At 37.1% G+C, this 25459-nt stretch overlaps 1 protein-coding gene across 1 annotated transcript in view; it reads left to right on the top strand.

Annotated features, from left to right (window-relative positions):
* The window catches only part of LOC141342745 (uncharacterized), a 74950-nt gene that overhangs the window by 24533 nt on the left and 24958 nt on the right, over positions 1-25459 (top strand). The window contains exons 4-8 of the mRNA XM_073847275.1: positions 10123-10212; positions 10294-10361; positions 11556-11639; positions 11734-11788; positions 12948-14018. Coding sequence (XP_073703376.1) covers positions 10123-10212; positions 10294-10361; positions 11556-11639; positions 11734-11788; positions 12948-14018 — 1368 coding nt within the window. The remainder of the gene's footprint in view (positions 1-10122; positions 10213-10293; positions 10362-11555; positions 11640-11733; positions 11789-12947; positions 14019-25459) is intronic.

Raw genomic sequence — 25459 nt, 5'->3', positions numbered from 1 at the left:
CCGACACGAAGTGGAGGGTGGTTGCCTCCATGAAGTAGGAGGAAACTGAAAAATAAAAATTAAATAAACAAAATAAAATAAAATATCCTTAATCCAGATTTTATCAATCAACGACATAACATTTATCTTAGCAGGGTGGTCTAATTCTTAAAAACGTTTAACCTAAAGTAAGACTTAACACACTATAACTAGAATATTTACAAAACTGAAAGGTTGTCTTATGAATAATAAAAAACTAAGCAAACGCAAATGGGCCATAGAAAAGATCATATTATGTTTTTTTTATATTTTATTATTATTATTTTTTTTTTTTATGTAAATGAACAGCTCTCTTCTCTCCAATCCACTCTACAACAACAGTCTCCTATTTCCCTTTGCAAAAACTTTAACAAATTCATCCATGTCCAAGTTATTTGTTATGGACTTCTCATGGGCCAAGATCACCAAATTCTGCTTTCTTTTGTGTGACATGGTGCGACGATAGGGGGTTAGAACCCGTGACAATGTGGAGAAGGAGCTCTCACAGGCTGCTGAAGACACACCAATTACCAGGGCTGTTTACAATACAATTTATGTAATTCCGGAAAGGCTTCCTTGTACTCTTGCAGGTGTTTACACACAGAGTACAGGTCTGCTTCATTTGGACATTTTTTGAGCAACATCTGTTTTGCCACAAGGATTTCATTTTTGTCTGTCACTGTGCCAACCAGCACAGTAAGAGGCTGCAACTGAGTTTTATCTAGAAATGCACTAGATTTGGGTGCAAGACTAGATATGGCTTTCATCAGGTCAACATTCCTCTGTGAAAATCTTGTCTCCATTTCTGAAATGGCCCTGTCAAGGATGTTGAGCAGAGATCTTTTCAGAGACTGATGGGGATTAAGGGTAGGATTATCAGAGTCTGAATGGCCCACAGTTGAGTGAACAACACTTTGACCAAGGTGTTTGCTCATTGTTCTTCTTCTCTTTGGAAGATGTGAATCATCTCCTCAGATAACTCTGCCCAATACTAATTTTTACGAATGTTTTTTTAGGGACTCCAGTGCACCAACAACCTCAGAAGCACTGCACATATCCACAGATTGAGACTGTAGAATTGCATTTGCTGGTTTTAAGACACCAAGCACCTGCACTAGAAACTCTCCAGTCTCAAAGAAGTGATGCCTCCTAATTTGACATAACAGGCCCGATGCCTCAGTGCACAGGTCAACTGCAGCATCTTCATCCACTGTCATCTCACATAGGATACTGAGAATATGGTTTTGATTTTCAACAATGCACTTTGTCACCTCATAGTGGCTTGTCCATCGGATTTCAAGCAGCCTTTTAAGATGAGGTGCATAATATTTCTCAGACACATGGTGGTGCTGAAAAAATCTTTTTGCACATGGTTCACTCTACATGGCATGCACAACTACTTGGTGCAGTTGGTGGTTGTAGCAGTGGATATAAGGAAAGCTTCTTTTGGAGCAGAGCTTGTACACCACCTCTTACCCCACTAATCACAGAAGCCCCATCATAACACTGGCTAAGTATGTTGTCAGCACTGTAGCCAGCATCAGAAAGGTGTGTCAATATCTTAGAGGTGATGTACTCTGCATCAAGTTGATGCAAGTTAAGCAACCCAATTAGATACTCTGGCATGGAATTGCTCACAAAGCGAATCATCACAGATAAATTTTCCACATTGCACCTGTCCCTGTGTCAGAGTTCTACCACAGCCAGATCCACCTGCCACGCCCACTGAAGACACTCACGCACGTTCACAGTCACCTGACTTCTAATTACACACCTGAATCCACTTACCTCTTCACTACCCGGACTGGCTCACTCCTCGTTGTCTGATCTACAGATCACATCCCTGCGATCGCTCCTTCTCATGTGGACTTATTTGGACTCTTTGCCGACCTATGTTTCCTGTTGGATTGAATCTAATGAACTTTACAACTATTCAGATAAGCATACTTACCAAGATACCTGCTTCAATATACTTACCAACCTGTAAATAATCTTACCTTTATACTTTTATACTTACCTCCGTCTCTGCCTCCTTGTATGCTGTGACACCCTGGTCCCATCACTTTTGAGGCAGAACCCTGCAGAATCAGCATTTTCATATTTTTTCTTGACCTCTCTAAGCACCATGTCTGCCATTGTTTGAATAATTTCATTTTGGATATCCTTAGATGTATATTTTGCATTCTTTGGGATACCCTTAGCAATGCTTGCTAGCTTCTCATCCTTCTCTAAGGTATACTCCATTAGTTTCAGAAAGAGACCTGAAGCGATGTCATCATTACCTGCTTCATTGGGCCTCAAGGTTTCTGCAGTCCCACGGAGCCCCAACTCATTCACACAGAGAAACTTAAAGGGATAGTTTGAGCATTTAAGACAAGTTGTATTCAATCCTTATCAGCACTATAGTGTATACACACTGACCCACACTGCGTTCACCTCCCTGGTCAGAGTTCTGGCCGCTGGAAGTTTTTCAAGAAAGTAGTCACGGTTAGTTTCCGGGGCCTCAAAACTGTGCGTTTTTACGTGAAAAAAATATATGCGTTTCAAAGCTTGATTAATTTACATCACAAAAAACACTCCTAACAAAAATCATACCTCAGTTTTAATCGGCACTATATTCTTTCCGTTTCCATCAATCCGCGCTGCTGTCAGTTCGCACGTTCCTATCAGCTGTTGATAGCGCGACTCGCTGACAACATGTCTGACTACAAAACTTCTGATGATGAAACCAATTTTAGCACAATGTCAGACGGAACAGACGATATATGTATTTTTATATTAGACCTCATTTCACGTGATTTCCACAGGAGTCTAAACATCAGATTGTTTACTGTACAATTTAGACATGGGATCTCCAGTCCTCGTGAGCTACTGTCTTGGTATTAGTTTTTCTCTGATGCAACACACCTGACTCAAATCAACGGGTAATTAGCAGGCTACAGAATGTCTCATTTGAGAAAGGTGTCCTGTCATAGGAAAACATCGAGCTGCAGGAATGTAGCTCACGATGACTGGAGTTGGAGATACCTGGTTTAGACCTGCCTGTATGTGACTTCAAGCACACTTATAAACACGATGATACCGACACGCGTTCCGCATAGTTACAGACAATAACAAATATAGCAAAGCATCATATTTTGTTGTGTTATATAGATTCAATTAAATTTATTAGTTATGACATTTGCCGATTTTCTCACCACATAGACAGTCGATTATTGTCGATGCTATCAATGCCCCGGTTAGAATATTCTCAGTGTAGCGTTAGCCTAAAAACCGACGTTAGCTTCAAAATAAACCTGTCGTATGCGACATAAAGTTAGTAAATAGAGCTTACCCGTGGTACTGGTACATCAGAACTCTTTAAAATCCGTTTTTTGATTTTTCCTCCTTGGTTGGGGATGTAATCGTCTTCGCTGAAGTGAGCACTGCACACACGAAAATCCTTGATACTGGATATTTTAGCTCCCGCAGAGTAGCCGATGGCAACCAGCCAAAGCTGTCTCATAACTATATCAGAAACAGGAAAACGATGGAATCTGAACGGCGATCCCTGCACATTCTTGTGGTCACAACCTGGGAATTTACAAGTTCACACCATTGTTAATTTTCTACTTTTTACGTCGTTGTCATTCGAGTGTGTAATGGAACAGCTGATCGGAACGTGCGAACTGACAGCAGCGCGGATTGATGGAAACGGAAAGAAAATAGTGCCGATTAAAACTGAGGTATGATTTTTGTCAGGAGTGTTTTTTGTGATGTAAATTAATCAAGCTTTGAAACGCATATATTTTTTTCACGTAAAAACGCACAGTTTTGAGGCCCCGGAAACTAACCGTGACTACTTTCTTGAAAAACTTCCAGCGGCCAGAACTCTGACCAGGGAGGTGAACGCAGTGTGGGTCAGTGTGTATACACTATAGTGCTGATAAGGATTGAAAACAACTTCATGTCTTAAATGCTCGAACTATCCCTTTAACATCACTGTCCACACTCTTGAATAGTAATGTTTTTTTTCAAGTTGTGTTTTACCACCCAACAGGGAGTCAACAGTTCTCCCTGTAGCCTCTCTGCTTTTGTGCTGAGTCCATACAGTTGAAGCATGCACATGGTTGTGGCTGGACACATGCCTCTGTAGCCCCTTGTCTCGAAAAAGGGCTGCTTTCCAGTTGTTAAAACCAGTTAAAGTAAAAACAACATCCCTCTCATTAACAATGCTTCCATATTTCCAGCAGGGGAAACAGAAGCAGGCATCTCACTCAACAGAGTATTCTAGCCATGGTCGTGTGCGGTACCAGGCAGGATTGAATGATCTTAATGTTGTAGCAAATGCACGCTTTGGGTAGCTACCCAGAACTGGCTGAGATGGTGCATTGCTATTTAAAGGTTGTATCAGCGATTTCTAGCCTGAAACATAATGTGTAAAATTCAGCTTATCTTTCATCACGATCCGCTCGCTGCCTGCCCCATAAATTGTCTGTGAAAAAACCGCGTCTCTCTGGTCAGCCTAGGGTCCGAGATATGCCAAAAAAACAATCGGCACTACCAACCTTTCCACAGCAAAAACAAACATTGTTCCAACCAATCAGCGTCAGGGGTTTGGTGTTGTGGACTTTCGCTCCGCCTCCCTCACATCCCTGCACCAGTAGGAAAGTCCACAACACGAACCCCCTGACGCTGATTGGTTGGAACACGGTTTGTTTATCTGTGGTTATTGTTGATAGCGCCGATTGCTTTTTTGGCATATCTCGGACCCTAGGCTGACCAGAGAGACGCGGTTTTTTCACAGACAATTTATGGGGCAGGCAGCGGGCGGATCGTGAATAAAGGTCAGCTGAATTTGACACTTTATGTTTTAGGCTAGAAATCGCTGATACAACCTTTAAATCACTGGGTAGCTGAGCAGGCTGCTTTGGGACAGCACATGTTAGGGGAGGAACAGGAGAAGCAGTGCTTGCTGATGCTGAAGTAGTAGTATTACTAGTAGTGGCTGTCTCTGATGTACTAGCAGCAGTATCATTGCTACTACTGTTAGTATAGGTAGGAGCAGCACTACACTTTTTAAAAGCTCTGAAAAATGGATGCATTACTGAAGTAACTTTCTCTTTGTGAGCTGATGAAAGCTGGAGTGGAAAGTAAGTAAGCTGGCTTTGTAAAAACTGCTGCGATTATTTGAAACAAAGCAGTATAGAACTACAATGTGGGGCGGGGCTTTACGTAGGGGTCTGTCAGACAACGATAATTTGTCTTCAGTCTGTCAAATTCAGCGGACGTGGACTCATCGCAGTATTGTTGTAACTGAAAAAACGCTGCAGCTTCTTTAAAGTCTATCCACTCAGTCCGGGACCGCTCTGAAATCCAACACAACACTCAGTTAGCCTGCGTCTTGACTCATTTGCATGCGGATGGTGATTGGATGTTTAACGAGTGCTCAGGGAAGGAGTGTGTGCGTGCACGCGCTGCAGCCTTTGAATGAATACACACAGTGGAGGGACAGAGACATGAGTAAAATCTAATACCGTATTGTGTAGTGTCCCTTTTTCGGCGGATTTTTCCACTACCGCAGATCATTTTGTCAACTTGCAATATATTCATTTTGTGAGCATATTAACATGTGCTTTTTTCAAGTTTTCAAAGTTTTGATTTGAGGGGGCAAGACATTTATTTGAGGGGGTGCCGCCCCCTCTTGCCCCTGCGTAGAGCAGGCCTCGCTGCCCGGTAAGATCACATTTATTCAAATGAATTATAACATTTGTTTCAGTAAATTATCGATCGACTGAGAGAGAGTGAAGGTGAGAGAGATGACAGTTGTGTGTGTGTGTGTGTGTGTGTGTGTGTGTGTGTATATGCGTACCTGCCTGTATGCTGTGCGTCTCTCTCTACAAACAACGAATTCATTCAAAAACAGCAGTTTTACCACCTCGTTGCTGAGGAATGTAATGTAGCGATCTAGTATCTAGGCTGTTTTAATAAGAATCGCGGGCAAGCGTTGACAATATGTTTATGTATGTGCGCAGCACAATGCGATCTCCGACCTCTTGCTCTCTCTCTCTCTGCATTTGCGTGCATCAGTTAAAGCAGCCTATTAATATAGAACGGGGATTAAACTGACTTAGAACTACCTGTGCATTATACGATTTTACTGCATACCTGCCAGCCAATCAGAATCCAGTATTCGGACATTCCATGGAATAATGTATTTTGTTTTATATTATATAGAGCATGAAAATTTCATCACATCGTAATAAATTTCAATACAATGAATAATTTCCAAAATGTTTCATTCAATTTTAAACATTTTAGTCAGGAATCATGGTTTGAGAAAAAACAGCTAAGTTTATGTCAGAATAACAGATCTATGAAAGTAGCTTGTGGGCATGGTTGCATTAAAAATAAATAGCTTTGACTGCAAAACTATACATCGCATTGGTTTCATACTGATTGCTTTATCACATAATATTTGTTTTTGATAAGACTTGCTTTATTTAAAAGTAGAGATATTAAGCTTTATATATACAGTGGGGCAAATATGTATTTGACACACTGCCGATTTTTCAAGTTTTCCCACTTATAAAGAATGGAGATATCTGCCATTTTCATCATAGATACACCTTTAAAGTGAGAGACAGAACTGTTCGTTTGTCTTTAAGAAGCCCTCCTATCCTCCACTCATTACCTGTAGTAATTGCACCTGTTTGAACTTGTTACCTGTATAAAAGACACCTGTCCACACACTCAATCAATCAGACTCCAACCTCTCCACTATGGGAAAGACCAAAGAGCTGTCTAAGGACACTAGGGACAAAATTGTAGACCTGCACAAGGCTGGGATGGGCTACAGGACAATAGGCAAACAGCTTGGTGAGAAGGCAATAACTGTTGGCACAATTGTTAGAAAAAGGAAGAAATTCAAGACGACTGTCAGTCTCCCTTGGACTGGGGCTCCATGCAAGATCTCTCCTTGTGGAGAAACAATGATCCTGAGAAAGGTGAGGGATCAGCCTAGAACTACAAGGGAGGACCTGGTCAATGACCTGAGAGCTGGGACCACAGTCTCAACAGTTACCATTAGTAACACACTACACTGTCATGGATTAAAAAAATCTTTCAGCATACACAAGGTCCCCCTGCTCAAGCCAGCACATGTCCACTGTATTGAGGGGAGGATGGATGGGGCCATGTATCGCGAGATTTTGGCCAACAACCTCCTTCCCTCAGTAAGACCATTGAAGATGGGTCGTGGCTGGGTCTTCCAGCATGACAATATCCCCAAACACACAGCCAGGGCAACTAAGGAGTGGCTCCGTGAGAAGCATATCAAGGTTCTGGAGTGGCCTAGCTAGTCTCCAGACCTGAACCCAAAAGATAATCTATGGAGGGAGCTGAAACACTGTGTTGCCCAGCGACAGCCCCAAAACCTGAGAGATCTGGAGAAGACCTGTATGGAGGAGTGGGCCAAAATCCCTCCTGCAGTGTGTGCAAACCTGGGGCCTCATGTACAAAGACTTGCATTGAATTAATACTAAAACATTGCGTACAGACAAAGCTGTAAATGTGCGTACGCAGTAAAAAAAATCAGATGTATGAAACACTGCGTACGCGGAATTCCACGCATAATCTCTTTGTACATCTGAATTAACGTGAAATTGAGCGCACATGCATGAGCGCAAAACCCCTCCCTGCCTCCTCCCCCGTATTAATATGGTAATGACTCCACTTTGGCAAAACCAAACGAAAAAGCAAGCAAGAGAAACTTCACAGAATGTGAATTTAAGGTGCTCCTATCGGAGGTAGACCAGAGAAAAAAATGTTATTTGCAAGTTTGTAAAAAAAATAAATAGAAAAAATAGAGTGGGAGAGTTTAGCTGACGCGGTTAATGCAGTTGGGTCTGAACATTGCACTGTGAACGAATTAAAAAAGAAATGGTCCGATGTAAATATGCAGGTAAGAGGAGAACAGCGGCGACTTACATTTCAGCACATCAGTCAGTCATAGAGCGGAAGCAGATGAACGTCTTAGTCTTGTAATGGTAAAATATATTGTTGTTTGAATAAGTGCAACGTTGTCTTAAAGTAGGCCTATGTCTATAAAGGTTCATATAATGCATCACCACACGGTGTGATGCTGACATAATGTGATTTAGTTTGACACAGAGCAACCGAGTGATCCTTGTCAGCTAGGTAAAATATATTATAAGAAATTTCTATTTTGATTTTATGGCTATCTGCTGAATTTGCTGATGCTTGTAAATTACATGATGTAATTTATTAACATTTCATCATATTATATAGCCTCTATAGCCATTGAGAGGGACATCCCAGTGGATCACAGTGTTGTTTTAATTAGTTTACATAAGATATATGTGCATAAGATATGTAAGATACCCTCTATATGTATATATTATCTGTATAAAAGTTATTAATACTAATTAAATATAATATAAGAATATTATTGTGTGTTATTTTTTTTTGGTGGTGGAGGGGGTGGAGGGGTTGGAGGGGGGGGGGGGGTCCCTTTTTTCAGTTTCAGCACATGCCCGTCAAAAGGTGCCATTGACAATGTCCTCTAATAAGGCCAACACTGCCATTGCCATAGACTAAGGGTTGTATACATTTGCAAATGCTTTTATACGTTCTAAATCACATAATTGGTAGAAAAATATTGTGTCAATTAACCCATTTTATCAATTATAAATTAATAGCAATGTTTTTCACATGTGTTGGTGCGATACTTTGTAGTGTGCAATTTAATATAATTGCCTCTAGGAGTCGCCAAGGGGAAATAAAACAAACACGCGCAAGAAATACACGTATGCCAGACATGAAGTTGGCGCAGATCAACGCACATTCTCACGTTCATTTCATCGATAGTAAATCCAAACATGAGCGTGAAATCTGGCGTACGCAAAGTTTTTGTGCTTACGCAGCGTTGATACATGAGGCCCCTGGTGAAGAACTACAGGAAATGTCTGACCTCTGTAATTGTAAACAAAGGTTTCTGTACCAAATATTAAGTTATATTTTTCTATTGCATCAAATACTTTTTTTCATGCAATAAAATGGAAATTAATGATTTAAAAATCATACAGTGTGATTTTCTGGATGATTTATTTTTTAGATTCTGTCTCTCAGAGATGAGGTGTACCTATAATAAAAATTATAGATCTCTCCATGTAAGTGGGAAAAACTTGAAAAATCAGCAGTGTATCAAATACTTATTTGTCCCACTGTGTGTGTGTGTGTGTGTGTGTGTGTGTGTGTGTGTGTGTGTGTGTGTGTGTGTATGTGTATGTGTATGTGTATGTGTATTTGTGTGTGTGTGTGTGTGTGTGTGTGTGTGTGTGTGTATATATATATCTCCTGTCTGCATGGCGTGTGTTCTGGTGAGTTTTGGTTCATTTTAAAAGCAGTTCACAAAGACAGAGAAGGCATGAAGAGAGCACCCTGTTTGTTTTCTTTATTTTAAAAAAGCACAAAGTTCTGTTGTTATTGTGAGTGTACACAAAAGTATACACTTAACAGTTTAGAATTATATAAAACTATTATTTGTGTGACCAAATCGTCATGTAAATGAAGTTGCTTCTGTTGTTGCAGCTTTAGTCTGTATGTAAATTAAGTTCTGATGCCCTTTTGTCTGAGGTGGTTCTCAAATGGTTTAAAAACAACATAACTGTTGACTTTCATCATCTCTATAATAAATTAAGACATTTTAGGAAATGAGCATGATCAAGCATATATTGTGGAATAACTATAAATTCTTACAGCCCCCCTTTGATGCTATTTGCCCAAAAGAAGCATCACACTCACTCCTGCTACACAGATATTACCTCCCTTCCTGTGGCAGGTGTCCAGTGGTGGTGAAGCCTGCCTTAGGTTTTCCCCCTCTGGTCACTGAAGAATCTTACCTGTCATTGGTTCATGACCTCATGCACAGGTAACATTTACCATAGAGACTTTCTCAAATTTGGCAAATGAAATACAAACTTTTTTTTGGTTTTGGGAGAGAAGCACTTGAGAACCCTAGCAGCCAAAAGCCAAAGGGGGAAAACATAAACCAAGTGGAAAGTAATGCTGTCTGTTTTCTCCATGTGTATCATCTCTGTGCAGATCCTTGACTGGTTTGTTCAGATTTGTCTGGCCCTTCAGTATCTGCATGATGAGAGGAGGAATGTTCTTCACAGAGACATAAAACCTCAGGTGGACACTGATAAAGCTCAATAAAACATTTGTCACCAAATCAAATGAGTATAATTTATGGTATATCTGTTGTCATTGTAGAATGTTTTTCTGACTGAAGATGACTACATCAAGCTGGGAGATTTTGGATACTCAAAAGTGCATAGAAGGTAAACAGAGCAAAAACAAACAAACAAAAAGTTAAAGTTAAGTTAAAAGAATTGTGTGCTTCTAATTTTATAGCAACAGTTTGGAAATTACCCTTTTCAATTCTAACATGGACTCCTGGACTCAAAACAATAAATAAAAAAAATACAATAAGTAAATAAAATAATGTTCCTTAGACCTATCCTTATTCAGCCGAGTGATAGCTGATGGAACAACGCAGTTTTTACCACTTAGTTCTACAATATAGGATTACCACACAAAGACGCCCAAGAAAATGTAAAAAAGCGATTTAATAAAAGCACAATAAATTAAATTCATCACAGTCTTGTCAATGTAAAAATGGGGCAGTTTCCTTAAACAAAACAGACCCTTTTTACACACTGCTTCACAATTTGCTTCAAAGTTCAACTTAGAGTCAATGATGGTCCTAAGATATTTGTAAGATACTGATTCTATTTGCTGACTTTTAATTGATGTTACTTCATAAGGATGGTCTTGTTTCCTGAAATCAATAATCATATCTTTTGTCTTAGATAAGTTTAATTGGAGGTAGGACTCCTCACACCACTTTATAAAGTCATCAATAATCAGGCCATGGCTGGAATAGTCCTGTTTTCCCACTTACTCTGACACATATTTGTGTACAGAATAAATAATAGGAGGTGAAAGTATTGTATTAATTTGGTCACACTGCATGAGTCATTACCTCAAGTAGCTCCTTATTGCTTATATAATTGCGGGAGGAGCGCATGGAGCCGGCGCTCTGAATTCCATTCAACAGAAGCAAGAGCTGCGGCATTCGCTGCCCAATCCAAAGACTATACTGTAGTGCTCCCTTACATAAGTCACAGGGGAAGACTGTACCTGTGCTGCTGGAACAGGCTAACATGGCTGTGCATGCAAATCCCACTCGCCTTCTCGCAATCCTTTTCTCTTCAGCTCAGAGGTGATAGGACTCTCTAGCGAGTTCCCATATGTAACGTCATAGTAAATGACTGAAGGGGAACTAAAATATATAATGTGAACATAAAATAATATAAAGTGAGTGGCTTTCAAATTTTTTGTATTTCTGCCTGTATTTTTTTTCCAGCTGATGTTTCAGTTAATCTCTAATAAGATCATTTTGGATATTTATTTACACTTTATAGATTATTTACACTGAAGATTTTGTTCACTGATTTTTTATTTTATTTCAGAGCTGATCCTTATTCCAGCTCAGCATTAGGTACAGAGTTCTATGCTAGCCCAGAATGTTATCAGAAGAAATATAGTTCCCAAAGGTATGTTTTAAATATTGAAATTTCTTGCAAAGCCTTTAGATGGAATGCTGACTAAAACAGTGCAGTTCAATTTATCCTTTGTATCTTTTTAAAGTGATATTTGGTCATTGGGATGGTTGCTCTATGATCTCTGTATGCTGGATGTATGGGTGAGTATTTTTTGTCTTAAATATTTTCTCAAAAGGAAAGAATGAAAAAGAAAATGTGTTTTATCAATACAATCAAATTCAGTCCAAAATGACACCCCATTAACATGAACCTAGATTTACAAAAACCATAAAAAATTACTGTGCATTTTAATTTTCATAATATGTAACACCTAAAATGTTATCAAATTAAAACTTAGTTCAAGGTGCTACATCCAAGTTTTAAAGGGTTACTCCACCCCAAAATAAAAATTTTGTCACTAATCATTACCCCCATGTTATTCCAAACCTGTAAAAGCTTTTTTTAATTTAAGATATTTTGGATGAAAACCAGAAGGCTTGTAACTGTCCCACTGACTGTCAAGTAAATAACTGTCAGTATTATGTTCTGTTCTGTTTTCCTATTGTTTTTCCCCGTGTTTCCAGAAATTTGGTTTGTTCCATTGTCTCCCCCTTTTGGTTTAGCGTTTTTGGTTTCCCCGTGCCCATATTTGTACTTCCCCTTATTAGCTCGTTAGGTTGCCACTCCCCTGTTTCTGTGTATTTATAGTCCTTGGTTTCTCCCTCCCCTTGTCCGTGATTAATGTTACTTAGTTCCTGTTTCTTTCTGGTTTATGTTCCATGTTTCTTTAATAAATTTCCGTTTCATATTAACTCTGGTTCCTGCAAGTTTCCTCCTGGCTCCATTCTACGGCAGTTGTGACAGTAACACTGTCAAGGCCCAAAAAAGTATGAAATACCTTGTCAAAATAGTTCATCTTGCATCAGTGGTTCAATATTAATTTTATGAAGTGTCAAGAACCCTTTTTGTGTGCAAAGAAATGAAACACTGACTTTATTCAACTTTTTCTTCACCTCTGTAACACTTCCTGCAAGCATGTTCATGAATTTATGAGCAGACCACAATGTATGCGTTACAGACGAGCGTACCTTATATTGTGCACACATCACCTTCCAGGTGATGTCTGTACATTGGCCTCTACGTTAGCAGTTCAATAACATTTAATATCATCCCAAAGGGAGGAGCTGAATTTCAACAATATTCCTAGCTGTGACTAGATTCTGTTTTTAATCACAGCAAATTGTTTTTTTAATAAGTGTTTCTTGATCTTGGATCTTAAGGTTAACCAGATTTATTTTTTTCCCCCATTTTCTACCACAGTCAGATGTTAAAAAACGACACTTTCAACAAGCCTCTCACGCTATAGGACATCCCCTTCACTTCTCAAAAAGATACTCAAAGGATCTTCAGAAATTAATCAAAGAAATGCTTAGCTGTGACCCTAATGACAGACCTTCAGCTAATGAGATTCTAGCTAAACCATTCCTGAGCGATGCAGTGAAGAGAAACAAGAGAATTCCACAAGCACTTGAACAAAGGTTTATGGTGTCCTTAAGTAAATTTAATGAGGCCTACAGTAAGCACTATAATCATTTTAAGACTTTAGTTGAAGAGTGGGGAGAAACAACAGATTCACTAGAGAAGATACATCATAAATGGACAATAGGCACGCTGTCAGGCTCAGTGATCGGGACAGCTGGTGGAATCACTGCATTAGTTGGTGCAATTTTGGCTCCTTTCACATGTGGAGCATCTCTGATTGTTACAGCTGTTGGTACTGGAGTTGGAGTTGCAGGTGGTTTAACAGGTGCTGCATCCAGTATTCTTAATACAGTCCAACAAAAATCACTCCGTGAGAACATTGAAATAATACAGCAGAAGTTTACAGATGTGACACCACTTCTCGATTCATTGAATACATTGATAAAGGTACTGAAAACCATCCAAATATTCAGCGATTTTTTCATTGAGTCTTCTAACAATGTACAAATATCACACAGTGTAGACAGTAGAAAAGTAGTGTGTGCCAAAGAACTCATGAATTTAGGTCTGTTGGCAAATGTTGGCAGGATTGCTACTCAAACTTCCAGAGTAGGACGAGCAGCAGCAGAAGCAGTAGCTGCAGTTACAGGGGTGTTGAGTGGAATTCTAGTCATTGTCGACGCTGCCTTTATAGCAGTGGATGCTATAGACATTCATCAGATGAGACAGGGAAAAGTGAACGATCCAAAAAAAGTCAAATCAAGTTTACTCAAGTCCATTGCTCAGATGAGGAAAATACATACTGATCTTTGTGATGTCGTAGATGACATTCAAAAAACAAGAAACAGTCTAAATGAGTATATAACAGAGGCCCAGAATTACAGAGATTTAGGGAGTTCAAACATTGCTGTTCTGTGGTTTGGAACGCTCCCGTTCTTTTACCGTTTTTGTTTGTTTGTTCTGTGTTTAGTCATTCTCTTACTATCACTTTCACCACTGACAAACTACTGGACATAAGCCAACACACACCAGACAGTTTTCCTTGTTTTGACCATGAGATTAATTCAGGTGCTACTTACCCTGTTGAAAAAAACAGCATATGCTGGTTAGGTAGTTTTGATGCTGGTTTAAGCTGATCCTTTGCTGGTCCTTAGCTGGTCATGTGCTGGTTAAGGACCAGTATAAACCAGCAAAAGGACCAGCATAAACCAGCAAAGGACCATCTTAAACCAGGACCAAAACCTACCTAACCAGCAAATGCTGTTTTTTCAACAGGGTAGGCGCTGACACAGAGTCTGAGAACATGGGAAGCTCTGATTAAAATGTCATGTAAGTAAACACAATGCTCTCTAAATATTTCAATGTTTATAGGGCTTTGTGCATACATGTGCCTTCATGGATTGTTTGTTTTCTTTGTGAACTGACAAATTATGGCTTGTGAAAACTTGGAAACTACTCAGATTTCACACACAAGCAGGTGCAGGCTTTTGTATAGTTTTTAGGGATTACTGTTAGCAAATAAATTTTTGGTATATTACTTAATTACTTACTTTTTTATTTGTGGGTAAACAAACAAACCTAAATCTTAGGTATTCCAAATAAATTGTGTATTTTCATTTTCTGATATAAACTGGAGATGCAATGAAATCCTGCTACTTCAAATTATTGCCTAACTAGTACACTTCGAAAATTATTATTCCTCTATTACTTGTACTTGTATCACTGTATTCTTAATTGTCCTTGCATAATCATGACACAATGAGCATAATTTATAATAATTTGTCATATTTAGTTTGTATTTCACTGGACCAAAGTTTTCATGTAAAAGGTGGCTTGAAACAGTAAAGAAAGTCTGATATTCTTGTCAATAAATTAATTAGAATCAATCAACAAGACACCTGGATCGTAAACACAGGAAAAGGTAAGCAAACGCTATCTACCCATTTTCAATGTCTTTGAGGTAAAACCTTTCCAACCTGACCAAACAGATCATGTACATTATCTGCTGAATTATTGTTGTTTATCATGTGTTCTTGTCACACGTGCGTTTTAAGTTATTTAGGGACATATTTTTGCACGCCTCTCTAAATAACCGGGTGAAGAGTGTAACTGCTAAGTACTGGTAATTAAGGTTAGCTCTATGGCTACCAGCGGCTAGCACTACGTAAATCAACATTTTACTAACGTTACTTTGGCGAATTCATTGAAGAAGAAATGTATCGAAACAGTGAGCCAGGGGCACCGCTCGCAATTTTGGGCCCTATAACAAAATATGAGATTGGGCCCCCCCCTACCACAAAGCAGATCTCTGGGGGCCCCTAAAGTGCGTGGGCCCTTAGAATTGTCCTAACTTCCCCCCCCTTAGCGGCGGCCCTGGAGTGAGCACTTTACTTTACTTTACGGGCAGGTACGGTGTGGTTGGTTATCGACTTTAATTGGCATGTTTAACATGTGATTGACCCATAAGGTAGGGTGGCCATACGTCCGGCTTTAAGACGGACAGTCCAGTTTTTAAAAAGGTCTGTCCGCCTTCCGGCGCAGCTAGCCTTGAGCCTTGTGATGGACGTTCATTTGTCCTCCTTTTTGACACGATGTAACCCACGACACACATACCCTCATGTATAAATGGTTCACAAATGCGTATAAATAGCACAACTTTGCAATAGCGTGTAATGCATATGCCAAAGTCCAATTTTGCGTGCATATGATACGCCAATCCTTCCCATTAACTTACAAATAGCACACATCATCTTTTATATATATATATATATATATATATATATATATATATATATATATATATATATATATATATATATCCCTTGTCAAAAAATCCTATTGGAATTTCAGTTTATCCTTTAGGATCTTAGTGGATTCTTAGAATCCTATTGGACATTCTGATTCATTTTAATGGAATTTCCATTTGTCCTGTAGGATTTTATTGGATTCTTAAAATCCTATTGGACATTACGATTTATTTTAATGGAATTTCACTTTGTCCTGTAGGATTTTATTGGATTCTTAGAATCCTATTGAACATTACAATTTATTTTAATAGAACTTCATTTTGTCCTGTAGAATTTTATTGGATTCTTAGAATCCTATTGAACATTACAATTTATTTTAATAGAACTTCATTTTGTCCTGTAGAATTTTATTGGATTCTTAGAATCCTATTGAACATTACAATTTATTTTAATAGAACTTCATTTTGTCCTGTAGGATTTTCCTTGATTTTTAGAATCTTATTGGACAGTGTTTTATTTAATGGGATTTCACTTTGTCCTGTAGGATCTTTTATTGATTCATAGAATCTTACTGGGCATTGTAATTTTTAAACGAAATTTCACTTTGTCCTGTATGATCTCATTTGATTCTGTTAATTAATTACTTTTTCATTTTACTTTTTTAGAGTAACACTGCATGTTTATGTGCACCTGTAACCCACAATAAATTGCAGCCTATATGAATACAAACAAATATAAACACATCATATGTATTTATTGAAATTCATAATATTAAAGTAAGGCAAAGATAATAAATATGATATTTCATAATGTACAAATGAGTTCAAATCCTTTAGTCAAATTACATGTGACTAAGAATTCACAGAAACACGAACATCTATATACGGTATTGTCCTGACGCGGCCCCTTTAAGAAATCCGAACGTAGTGCTTCTGCAACTGTAGCGCTCATCATTTGAAAATAACGGTCGAAGAGGAAAAGCAGCGAGTGATTAACGGTGTTTAACTTGTTCAAATTTGATTTCAAGACGCTAAAAATGACGAAATAATAACATTTATCTGGTCTGCATCCTAAACCAACAATATTGGGTGATCTTGGTGAGTTGTTGAACTCGAGTTTGATTGTAACGTTATCTGCTGATTAGCACAGGAGTCAGCTATGTGTCAAAAGCTATGAATCTGTATAACTGATATTATAAACTCAGTCATAACGTTATATGTTTATGCTACTAATTTTCATTGTATAAAACATTGGAGTAGTGACTGTTCTGCCACCATTTGTAGCTGTTTTAATTAATGTTGTGCTTTATAGCTTTGTATAGCGTCACTATACTTTACACTAAGTGCAAACAGCACACTTTGTTGCCAGAGGCTATTAACACTAACTCCATCCACCAATGTGTGATTAGGCTAGTGAACACTATAAAAGACAGCAGCATTAATTTCTCTCTTTTCAAATATTTTAATAAAAATGAAGGAAATAATGTTGTGATGAGTATTTGCTTTGCCTTGAGAACAACAAAGTTGTTATTTTTCTTGTGAAGAAAAAAAGGGTTACTACAGAAAAAAAGATTTAGGATTTAATCTTAACTATTATTAACTACCCAGCTAACAAATTTTTGTTCTGGGAACGTTTTGCTAACGTTATTTGGAATGTTACAAAAACGTGGAAATATCCAGTTTGTTTAACGTTACTAGAACGTGATTTAATGGTTAGCATAACGTTTCTACAACGTTCTTGCAACCTAAATTTCACTAAAAATGTAACGTTCTATTAACGTTTATTTGGGACATTCCAAAAACGTTAAAATGTCCAGTTTGCTTAACGTTACTAGAACGTTATTTTATGGTTAGCATAACGTTCCTACAACGTTCTAGCAACCTAAATTTCATTAAAAATATAACGTTCTATGAACGTTTATTTGGAACATTCCAAGAACGTTAAAATGTCCAGTTTGCTTAACGTTACTAGAACGTTATTTTATGGTTAGCATAACGTTCCTACAACGTTCTAGCAACCTAAATTTCATAAAAAATATAACGTTCTATGAACGTTTATTTGGAACATTGCAAGAACGTTAAAATGTCCAGTTTGCTTAACGTTACTAGAACGTTATTTTATGGTTAGCATAACGTTCCTACAACGTTCTAGCAACCTAAATTTCATTAAAACTATAACGTTCTATGAACGTTTATTTGGAACATTGCAAGAACGTTAAAATGTCCAGTTTGCTTAACATTACTAGAACGTTATTTTATTGTTAGCATAACGTTCCTACAACGTTCTAGCAACCTAAATTTCATTAAAAATATAACGTTCTATGAACGTTTATTTGGAACATTCCAAGAACGTTAAAATGTCCAGTTTGCTTAACGTTACTAGAACGTTATTTTATGGTTAGCATAACGTTCCTACAACGTTCTAGCAACCTAAATTTCATTAAAACTATAACGTTCTATGAACGTTTATTTGGAACATTGCAAGAACGTTAAAATGTCCAGTTTGCTTAACGTTACTAGAACGTTATTTTATGGTTAGCATAACGTTCCTACAACGTTCTAGCAACCTAAATTTCATTAAAAATATAACGTTCTATGAATGTTTATTTGGAACATTCCAAGAACGTTAAAATGTCCAGTTTGCTTAACGTTACTAGAATGTTATTTTATGGTTAGCATAACGTTCCTACAACATTCTAGCAACCTAAATTTAATTAAAATATAACATTCTATGAACGTTTATTTGGAACATTCCAAGAACGTTAAAATGTCCAGTTTGCTTAACGTTACTAGAACGTTATTTTATGGTCAGCATAACATTCCTACAACGTTCTTGCAACCTAAATTTCATTAAAATATAACATTATATGAACTTTTTTTTTAACATTCCAAGAACGTTAAAATGTCCAGTTTGCTTAATGTTACTAAAACGTTATTTTATGGTTAGCATAACATTCCTACAACGTTCTTGCAACCTAAATTTCATTAAAAATATAACATTCTATGAACATTTATTTGAAACATTCCAGGAAAGTTAAAATGTCCAGTTTGCTTAACATTACTAGAACGTTATTTTACTGTTAGCATAACATTCCTACATTACTTCAACCTACATTTTATTAAAAATACAAAGTTCTAAAAACAATTATTTGGAACTTCACAAAGTATAGTTTAATAAAATGTTATTTTAAGATTAGCAGTGTTGCAACATCATCTTTCAACATCATTATTAGAACACTCCAGATACAAGCACATTGCATGCATTTCAGGTATTTAAATTATTAAAGATGCACACTTTCAAAATAACTCATTAACAGATTGAACAGATCAGTGAAAATTGCAGATCATGTAAAAAAAAATACATTTAGTTTAATATTCATGACAAGGACAACTTCACAGGTAAATGTAAACTATCATATTAACATTTAATCAGTGAGAACTTCTGAATTGTGTGTGGGTTCTGAAAAACTAGTACTGCAGGAACTGTGGTCCATGGCCTGTCTCTTCACACTCTATCTGTAAAGTAAACAGATTGGCTGATGTTACAAACTGTGTTATTACAAAATGCTTATGAAGTAATTAGTGTGGCTATGCAAAACAATTTATTAGGATCTGTGCTGCAAGTTCTACAAAAATGAAATCACTCAAAAGTCAAAACCAGTTTACAAAAAAAAGTTATACAATAGGATGGTTCCTATTGTAAAAGAGTACACCCCAAAATGAAAACTCAGAAAATAAGGTAAATGCTGTAGATGCCAAACTCATTTGAGTTTATACTCATTTGACTTGGCATACACTACTTTTTAAAACAGCAGCATTAAGAAAAACATCTTCTGAAGCATCATGAAATTATATATATATAAAAAAAAATAAGCATTCAAATAATACATTTTCATCACATCATTTAAAAACTATATTTAAGTCATCTTAAATCAGGGGTGGGGAATGCTGGAGGGCCACTCTCCTGCAGAGTTTAGCTCCAATCCTAATCAAACACACTTAAAAAAGCTAATCAAGGTCTTCAGAATTACTAGGGCTACAGTCAGGTGAGGTGTGTTTTTTCTCTCTCTAAGTTTGGAGATAAACTCTGCAGGAGTGTGGCCCTCCAGGATCAACGTTCCCCATCCCTAACTTAAACTAACAATTTATTCATCTTGATTTGTATACACATGCACACGACTGAAATATAGTCATAATAGGGTAGTTAAGTCAAATGCAGTTTCCATTTTACACCAATCTTAAACAGGAAAAAACACTCAAAATATTAACTTTTAGAAGTTATTAATAAAGTTAACAAATAACAAATGTTGCCTTGTAACATGTAATTGGCTGATAAACTATCACATGACCTCAATCAGGGTAGCAAATTCAGAGATAAAACATTTGAAAATGAAAAAAAGAAAAAAAAAAATGCTACATGGATTAATTTTTTTTTTTTTTTATCTCCAGGGTCAAAAAGAAAAGAGGAAAAAAGGAAGGGGAAGTTATTCATAAGTTGTTAGGTTATCCTTTAAATTGTACCAGTATTCTGAAACAAGACATAACAGATAATATAAGTAGCTATAAAACTACAATACAAAGTTATTTACACAATTACAAATGAAAACACATTATAAATGGCATTTATTATAAATGACAAATAATTATCTAGCCAAAATGAATTTACTTAAAACAAGTGAAACATACATCTCTCATTGAGCACAAATACATATGTTTTAATATTTGCGATGTAACACTAGTTTTCTAAACTATTATTTATTATGTAGGCAAGGCTTTATAGTTCACTCATGTTCCAGTATTATTGTAAAACATTATCTTTCACATGCACAAAAATGTATTGGCAATTGCAGTGAGTCGGTGCTCACACGTACAGACATAGATTGTACAACTGTCCGTTAAAATGAAACAATGCCTGAAAGTATCAAGTATACCTAATAAGACCTTAATGATAATGTGTTATTTAAACAAAACATTTTGTGTTGAACCATTTATATTATTAGTTGTGTCATGATTCTGGGGTGTGACTCACCCTTGACTCCCGATGGGGAGCATACTTCAAGGTGTCTGCAATGAACTCTTCTAACACCTTAACTGGCACTTTTGGCAAGCCTCTAAAAAAGGACGTTTGGCATAATTTAAGAAACATGTAAGTAACAAGTATTTTCTTTTAAAAGTGACATTTCTTAATGAAGTCGTGGTTTAGTAAAAACTTCACAAATTTGCGGAAAAATTATGTGGACCTCAAAGAAAAATATCTATTTCATGACCCCCTTTCTATGAAGCCCCTATTTATAATACATTATAAGGGTATTTATAAGGCATTTATAATGAATGCATAACGCATTGTAAAAAAAAAACACCTTATAATATGTTATATCATCTCATGAATAATCAAAAACAATTGTAATACATTATAATATTTCAAATCCTTCATTGAATTGGCTCCATCACTCTCTCCTCTCCACCTGTAGCTGGTGTGTTTTGAGCGCACCGGCGCCGTTGTACTGTGGCTGCCGACGCATCATCCAAGTGGATGCTGCACACTGGTGATGGTTGAGGAGAGATCCCCCCCATATGATTGTAAAGCGCTTTGGGTGTACGGCAATACACAATGAAAGCGCTATATAAATGCTTCATTCATTCATTCATAATATTTGAGTATTTGAGGTTATAACTTTTACGATTATGATTATTTATAACACACAATGGACATCATATTAAATCTACTTAATTTATAATGGACTATATCATATTACATTTATTTTTTACATTATATTACATTTTATTTTGATGGTCCCCTTAGTCTTATTAACTATAAGCTGAAACTTTCCAACTGCATGTCAACTAACAATTAGAGCATTAGTAGACTTAGGCTAAGGTTGGGCTATAGGTAGAAGGTTCACGTACTTGCAAAGTTACTTATAAAATAATAGTTTACCTTTTGGAGAAACATTAAAATACAGTGTTAGCATATATTTAGTATACTACTAATAATGATTACTGCTAGCGGACATGGTACCTTTTAGACAGCTTTTGATAAGTAACTCTGCAACTCCATCAAAATAATCAAACTGATAATACAAATGTGTCATCACACATTCATCTGATCTGATGCCTGATCTTAGGGGTTTTTGGGAAATATTATTATAATTACTTATAATTGGTCTTTGTATGCTTTAAGTAAAGTGAAATGAGTAACATGGCAATATATGAGACTTATAATACATTATAACTATGAGCAGGTAATCATACTCTTAAAAGCTGTAACCACAAATAAGTAAAAATTATAATCTTATGAATACTCATGAGATGATATAACATTATAAGGTTTTTTAAAATGCATTATGCATTCATTATAATGCCTTAAGAATAACATTATAATTTGTTATAAATACGAGCTTCGTTGAAATACCGAAATATTTCCAGGGGTTAAAGTAAATAAAAATCCTGAGCCTGAACATGTTTTGGGGGGGGGGGGGGGGGCTCTCTCGAGTGCACTCGTTCAATCCCACAACGCATTGCCAGGGGGGGCGCACGAGTATTGCAGGGGGGGCGCGGTCCATCAGCAGAAAAATAAACGTAAACAGCCAAAGGACGTAACGAACGGGAGATGGATCGGTGTGAAAGAGAAGAGAAAACCATAGATGAATTAGCACAGACCCAGGCAGGGGCTGGTCATTCAAAAGCTCAATGCAGGGCTTCAAAGCTGCATTTATTGTCTACACAACTAAGAAAGAACTGTGTCGTTTATGTTTTGCTATTTATACTGTAGATTCTTTAAAAATAGAGAAAATAAATATCTTGTTCATGTACTCATATTTTAATTAATTCCTGTCCCTTGCTTAAGGCGTAAAATAAATATAAAAAAGGCTTTCAGAATCAGCCCATTTGCTTGTAAAACATCTGCAACCAGAATCAGCCATGAAGAATCAAGATCGACACATTACTAAAAATAAATTGGGTGCTCCTATATTTTTTTTGTGCTCAAACCTTTTTTACGTGGTAGCACTGTAAAAAAGTTAATTTCAAGCCCTGCTTTGCCTTAGGACAGCATGAAACCTACAAAAAATATATATGAATAAATAAATAAATAACATAGAGAATTAAAATAATAACAGTTATTCTCCCTGTGCTATTTTTTTTTAATTAAGCTATTTTATTTCAAGTGTTGCATGTGTTTTTATCCTGTTTTTTTTTTTTTTTTTAACTAAGAAAGCATTAATTTTTCATTAAGCTTAGTAAAATCATTTATTAGTCTTAGGTGGGATAGGTATTTTTGGGAGGGGGGCGCCAGATTTTTTTTAAAGGTTTAAGGGGGGCGCGACCAAAAAAGATTGAGAACCACTGCCATTATGCACTGTGAGAGTCAAGTGCCGATTGAATTCACGATCCGCGTCTCACCAGAAGATGGCGCCCGCAGCTGAATCATCCATCCGTTCATTTTACAATGCGCTCGTCCACTGCGTATTACAGCGTACAACAGTTACACGTTCATTGTGAATTGACTAGGGTTTATACATAATTTCCGTGACAGAGTTCAAGATAAATCATTTAATCTTACTACTGGAGCTGCCCATTTGAAATGATTATTAAACAGTAAACACACTATGCAAAAGCGGCAGTCCTTCCGGTGCACTTAGTGTCCGAATTCACTCACTAGTTTTCTTTCACTCCTTCAAGTGAACTGAATGAGTGGACTAATGTAGGGAATAGTGAATAGGGTATAGGGGGCGATTTCGGATACAGCCTAAATCATGACGAGCAAGCACTTTCTTACCGCTGCTGGCATACAGTAGCTTCCTCGAGCAAATCGTGTAGAAAACAACCCCCGGGCTCTCTTAGTTTCTTGCACCAACTGCCAAAAGGCTCGCCATCTCTACTTTCTTCAATCCACGCCCAGCGCCATTTATTTTTGAGTCCTTTTACTATTGCTAGGACATCATCCCCACCCAGGCTTCATAAACTTGCGCTCCATTTTTTTTTCTCTGACAACGCTAACGTGACATTGACGTATGGGTGTCAATCATACTGTGTTGCAAGGACCCGCCCTTCTCTGCTTCTGATAGGCTTGTAATGTTAGTTAAGGCTGCGTTCCTCTCATATGATTGGTAGGTGAAATAAATTGTCTCGAAAATATTGAACCGCATGCGCAGGCTCTAAAATATATATATATATATATTTTTTTTTCCCTCACGGCCGCACGCCGGAGATCCGGCACGGTGCCGGAATACTTTAAGCCCTGTATTTCTTAAAACAAGAGGTGATGCTTGGTCTGAGTAATGTCTTTGTGTTAATTCTGTCAGTTAGAAATGTAATACTTACGAATGATCACGCCGCAATGTCCAGCTCTTCCCCCGTTCCTTCCTTTAATGCGGTACTGACACTGTTCCAACTGTTCGCAACACCATCCGGATGGCATCTCAGGTGTTTTGCCTCCAAGGAGGCTTAGGTGATAAACCTACAAAAATATAATATAATGTATATACAGTGGTGGCCAAATTATTAGAACACAAGTATTTTCAGCAGATAATTGATTTTAATTTGGTTTTAAGTCAGTAATTTCTATTTTTTGCTGTAGTGTGTCCGTTGGAAATATCGGTTTACATTAGTAATTGTAATAGTCCAGTGAGTCTGACAAAAGTCAGTGCTCCACACAAAGATCTGACCTCATCATCATTGGGTCTGTCTGACTGACAAAAAGAAACAAAACAAACTGAGACAGACTAAATCCAGAACTGGATTCTGAAGAATCCTACCTGCAAAGCTACCTGGAAAACTAGACAAGTGCACCTAGGGCAAAAGCTGCTTTAAAATCAAAGGATAGTCACACCAAATGTTGATTAAATTTAGTTAATAGAAGTTCATTGATAAAGAATCTTCTATTAACTTCTTCTTATTAATCTTCTATTTATGACATTATTTTTGACAGCATCCTCATTTTACTACATTTTCACACAAGTGTCTAAAACTTTTAACAGTACTGTACCTTTGCAGATAGGTCTCTTGAAACATCTTAAAGACTTTGCCGCAGATCTTCTGGATTTAATCTGTCTCCGTTCGTTCTGTTTCTTCATGTCATTCCAGACAAACTGGATGATGATGAGATCAGATCTGTGTCTGTGGAGCAAACAAAAATCTCATTGGACTTTTACAATTAATGGAAAATTAATGTTTGGAAATGTAAACTGATATTTCAAGCTGACACTGATAGAAATAACTGATTTAAAACCATCATTTGGTTTCATCTGGTTACAACTATTCTAGTAATGTTGGCCACCACTTTATAATGTATAGCAGTTATAACACAAGATTGTTGTACAATAACAGATGAGCGACAGCTTTAGTGATTATAAAGGAAGTGTTCTCACTGTCTAGGCTATAAGAATTTGAATAAATGCATTCATAGATTCGCTCTCAAAATTACAGTGATTGACATAACCATAACAATTAACAAAATTTAGACACACAAAAGAAATACATTTAAATGGAAAAAACGTTTACATATGTAATTTTAATCATCAAAGATGAGTTTCAAGTAATAGATTTGGTGACTGCAAGGAAACTAACATTTAGACAGAAGCAGGATTATTATGCTGCTGTCACT

Source organism: Garra rufa, chromosome 1 (genome assembly GCF_049309525.1).
Source record: "Garra rufa chromosome 1, GarRuf1.0, whole genome shotgun sequence".
Classification (NCBI taxonomy): domain Eukaryota; kingdom Metazoa; phylum Chordata; class Actinopteri; order Cypriniformes; family Cyprinidae; genus Garra; species Garra rufa.
Note: the sequence above shows the minus strand (reverse complement) of the source record. Positions and strands in the feature narration are given on the sequence as shown.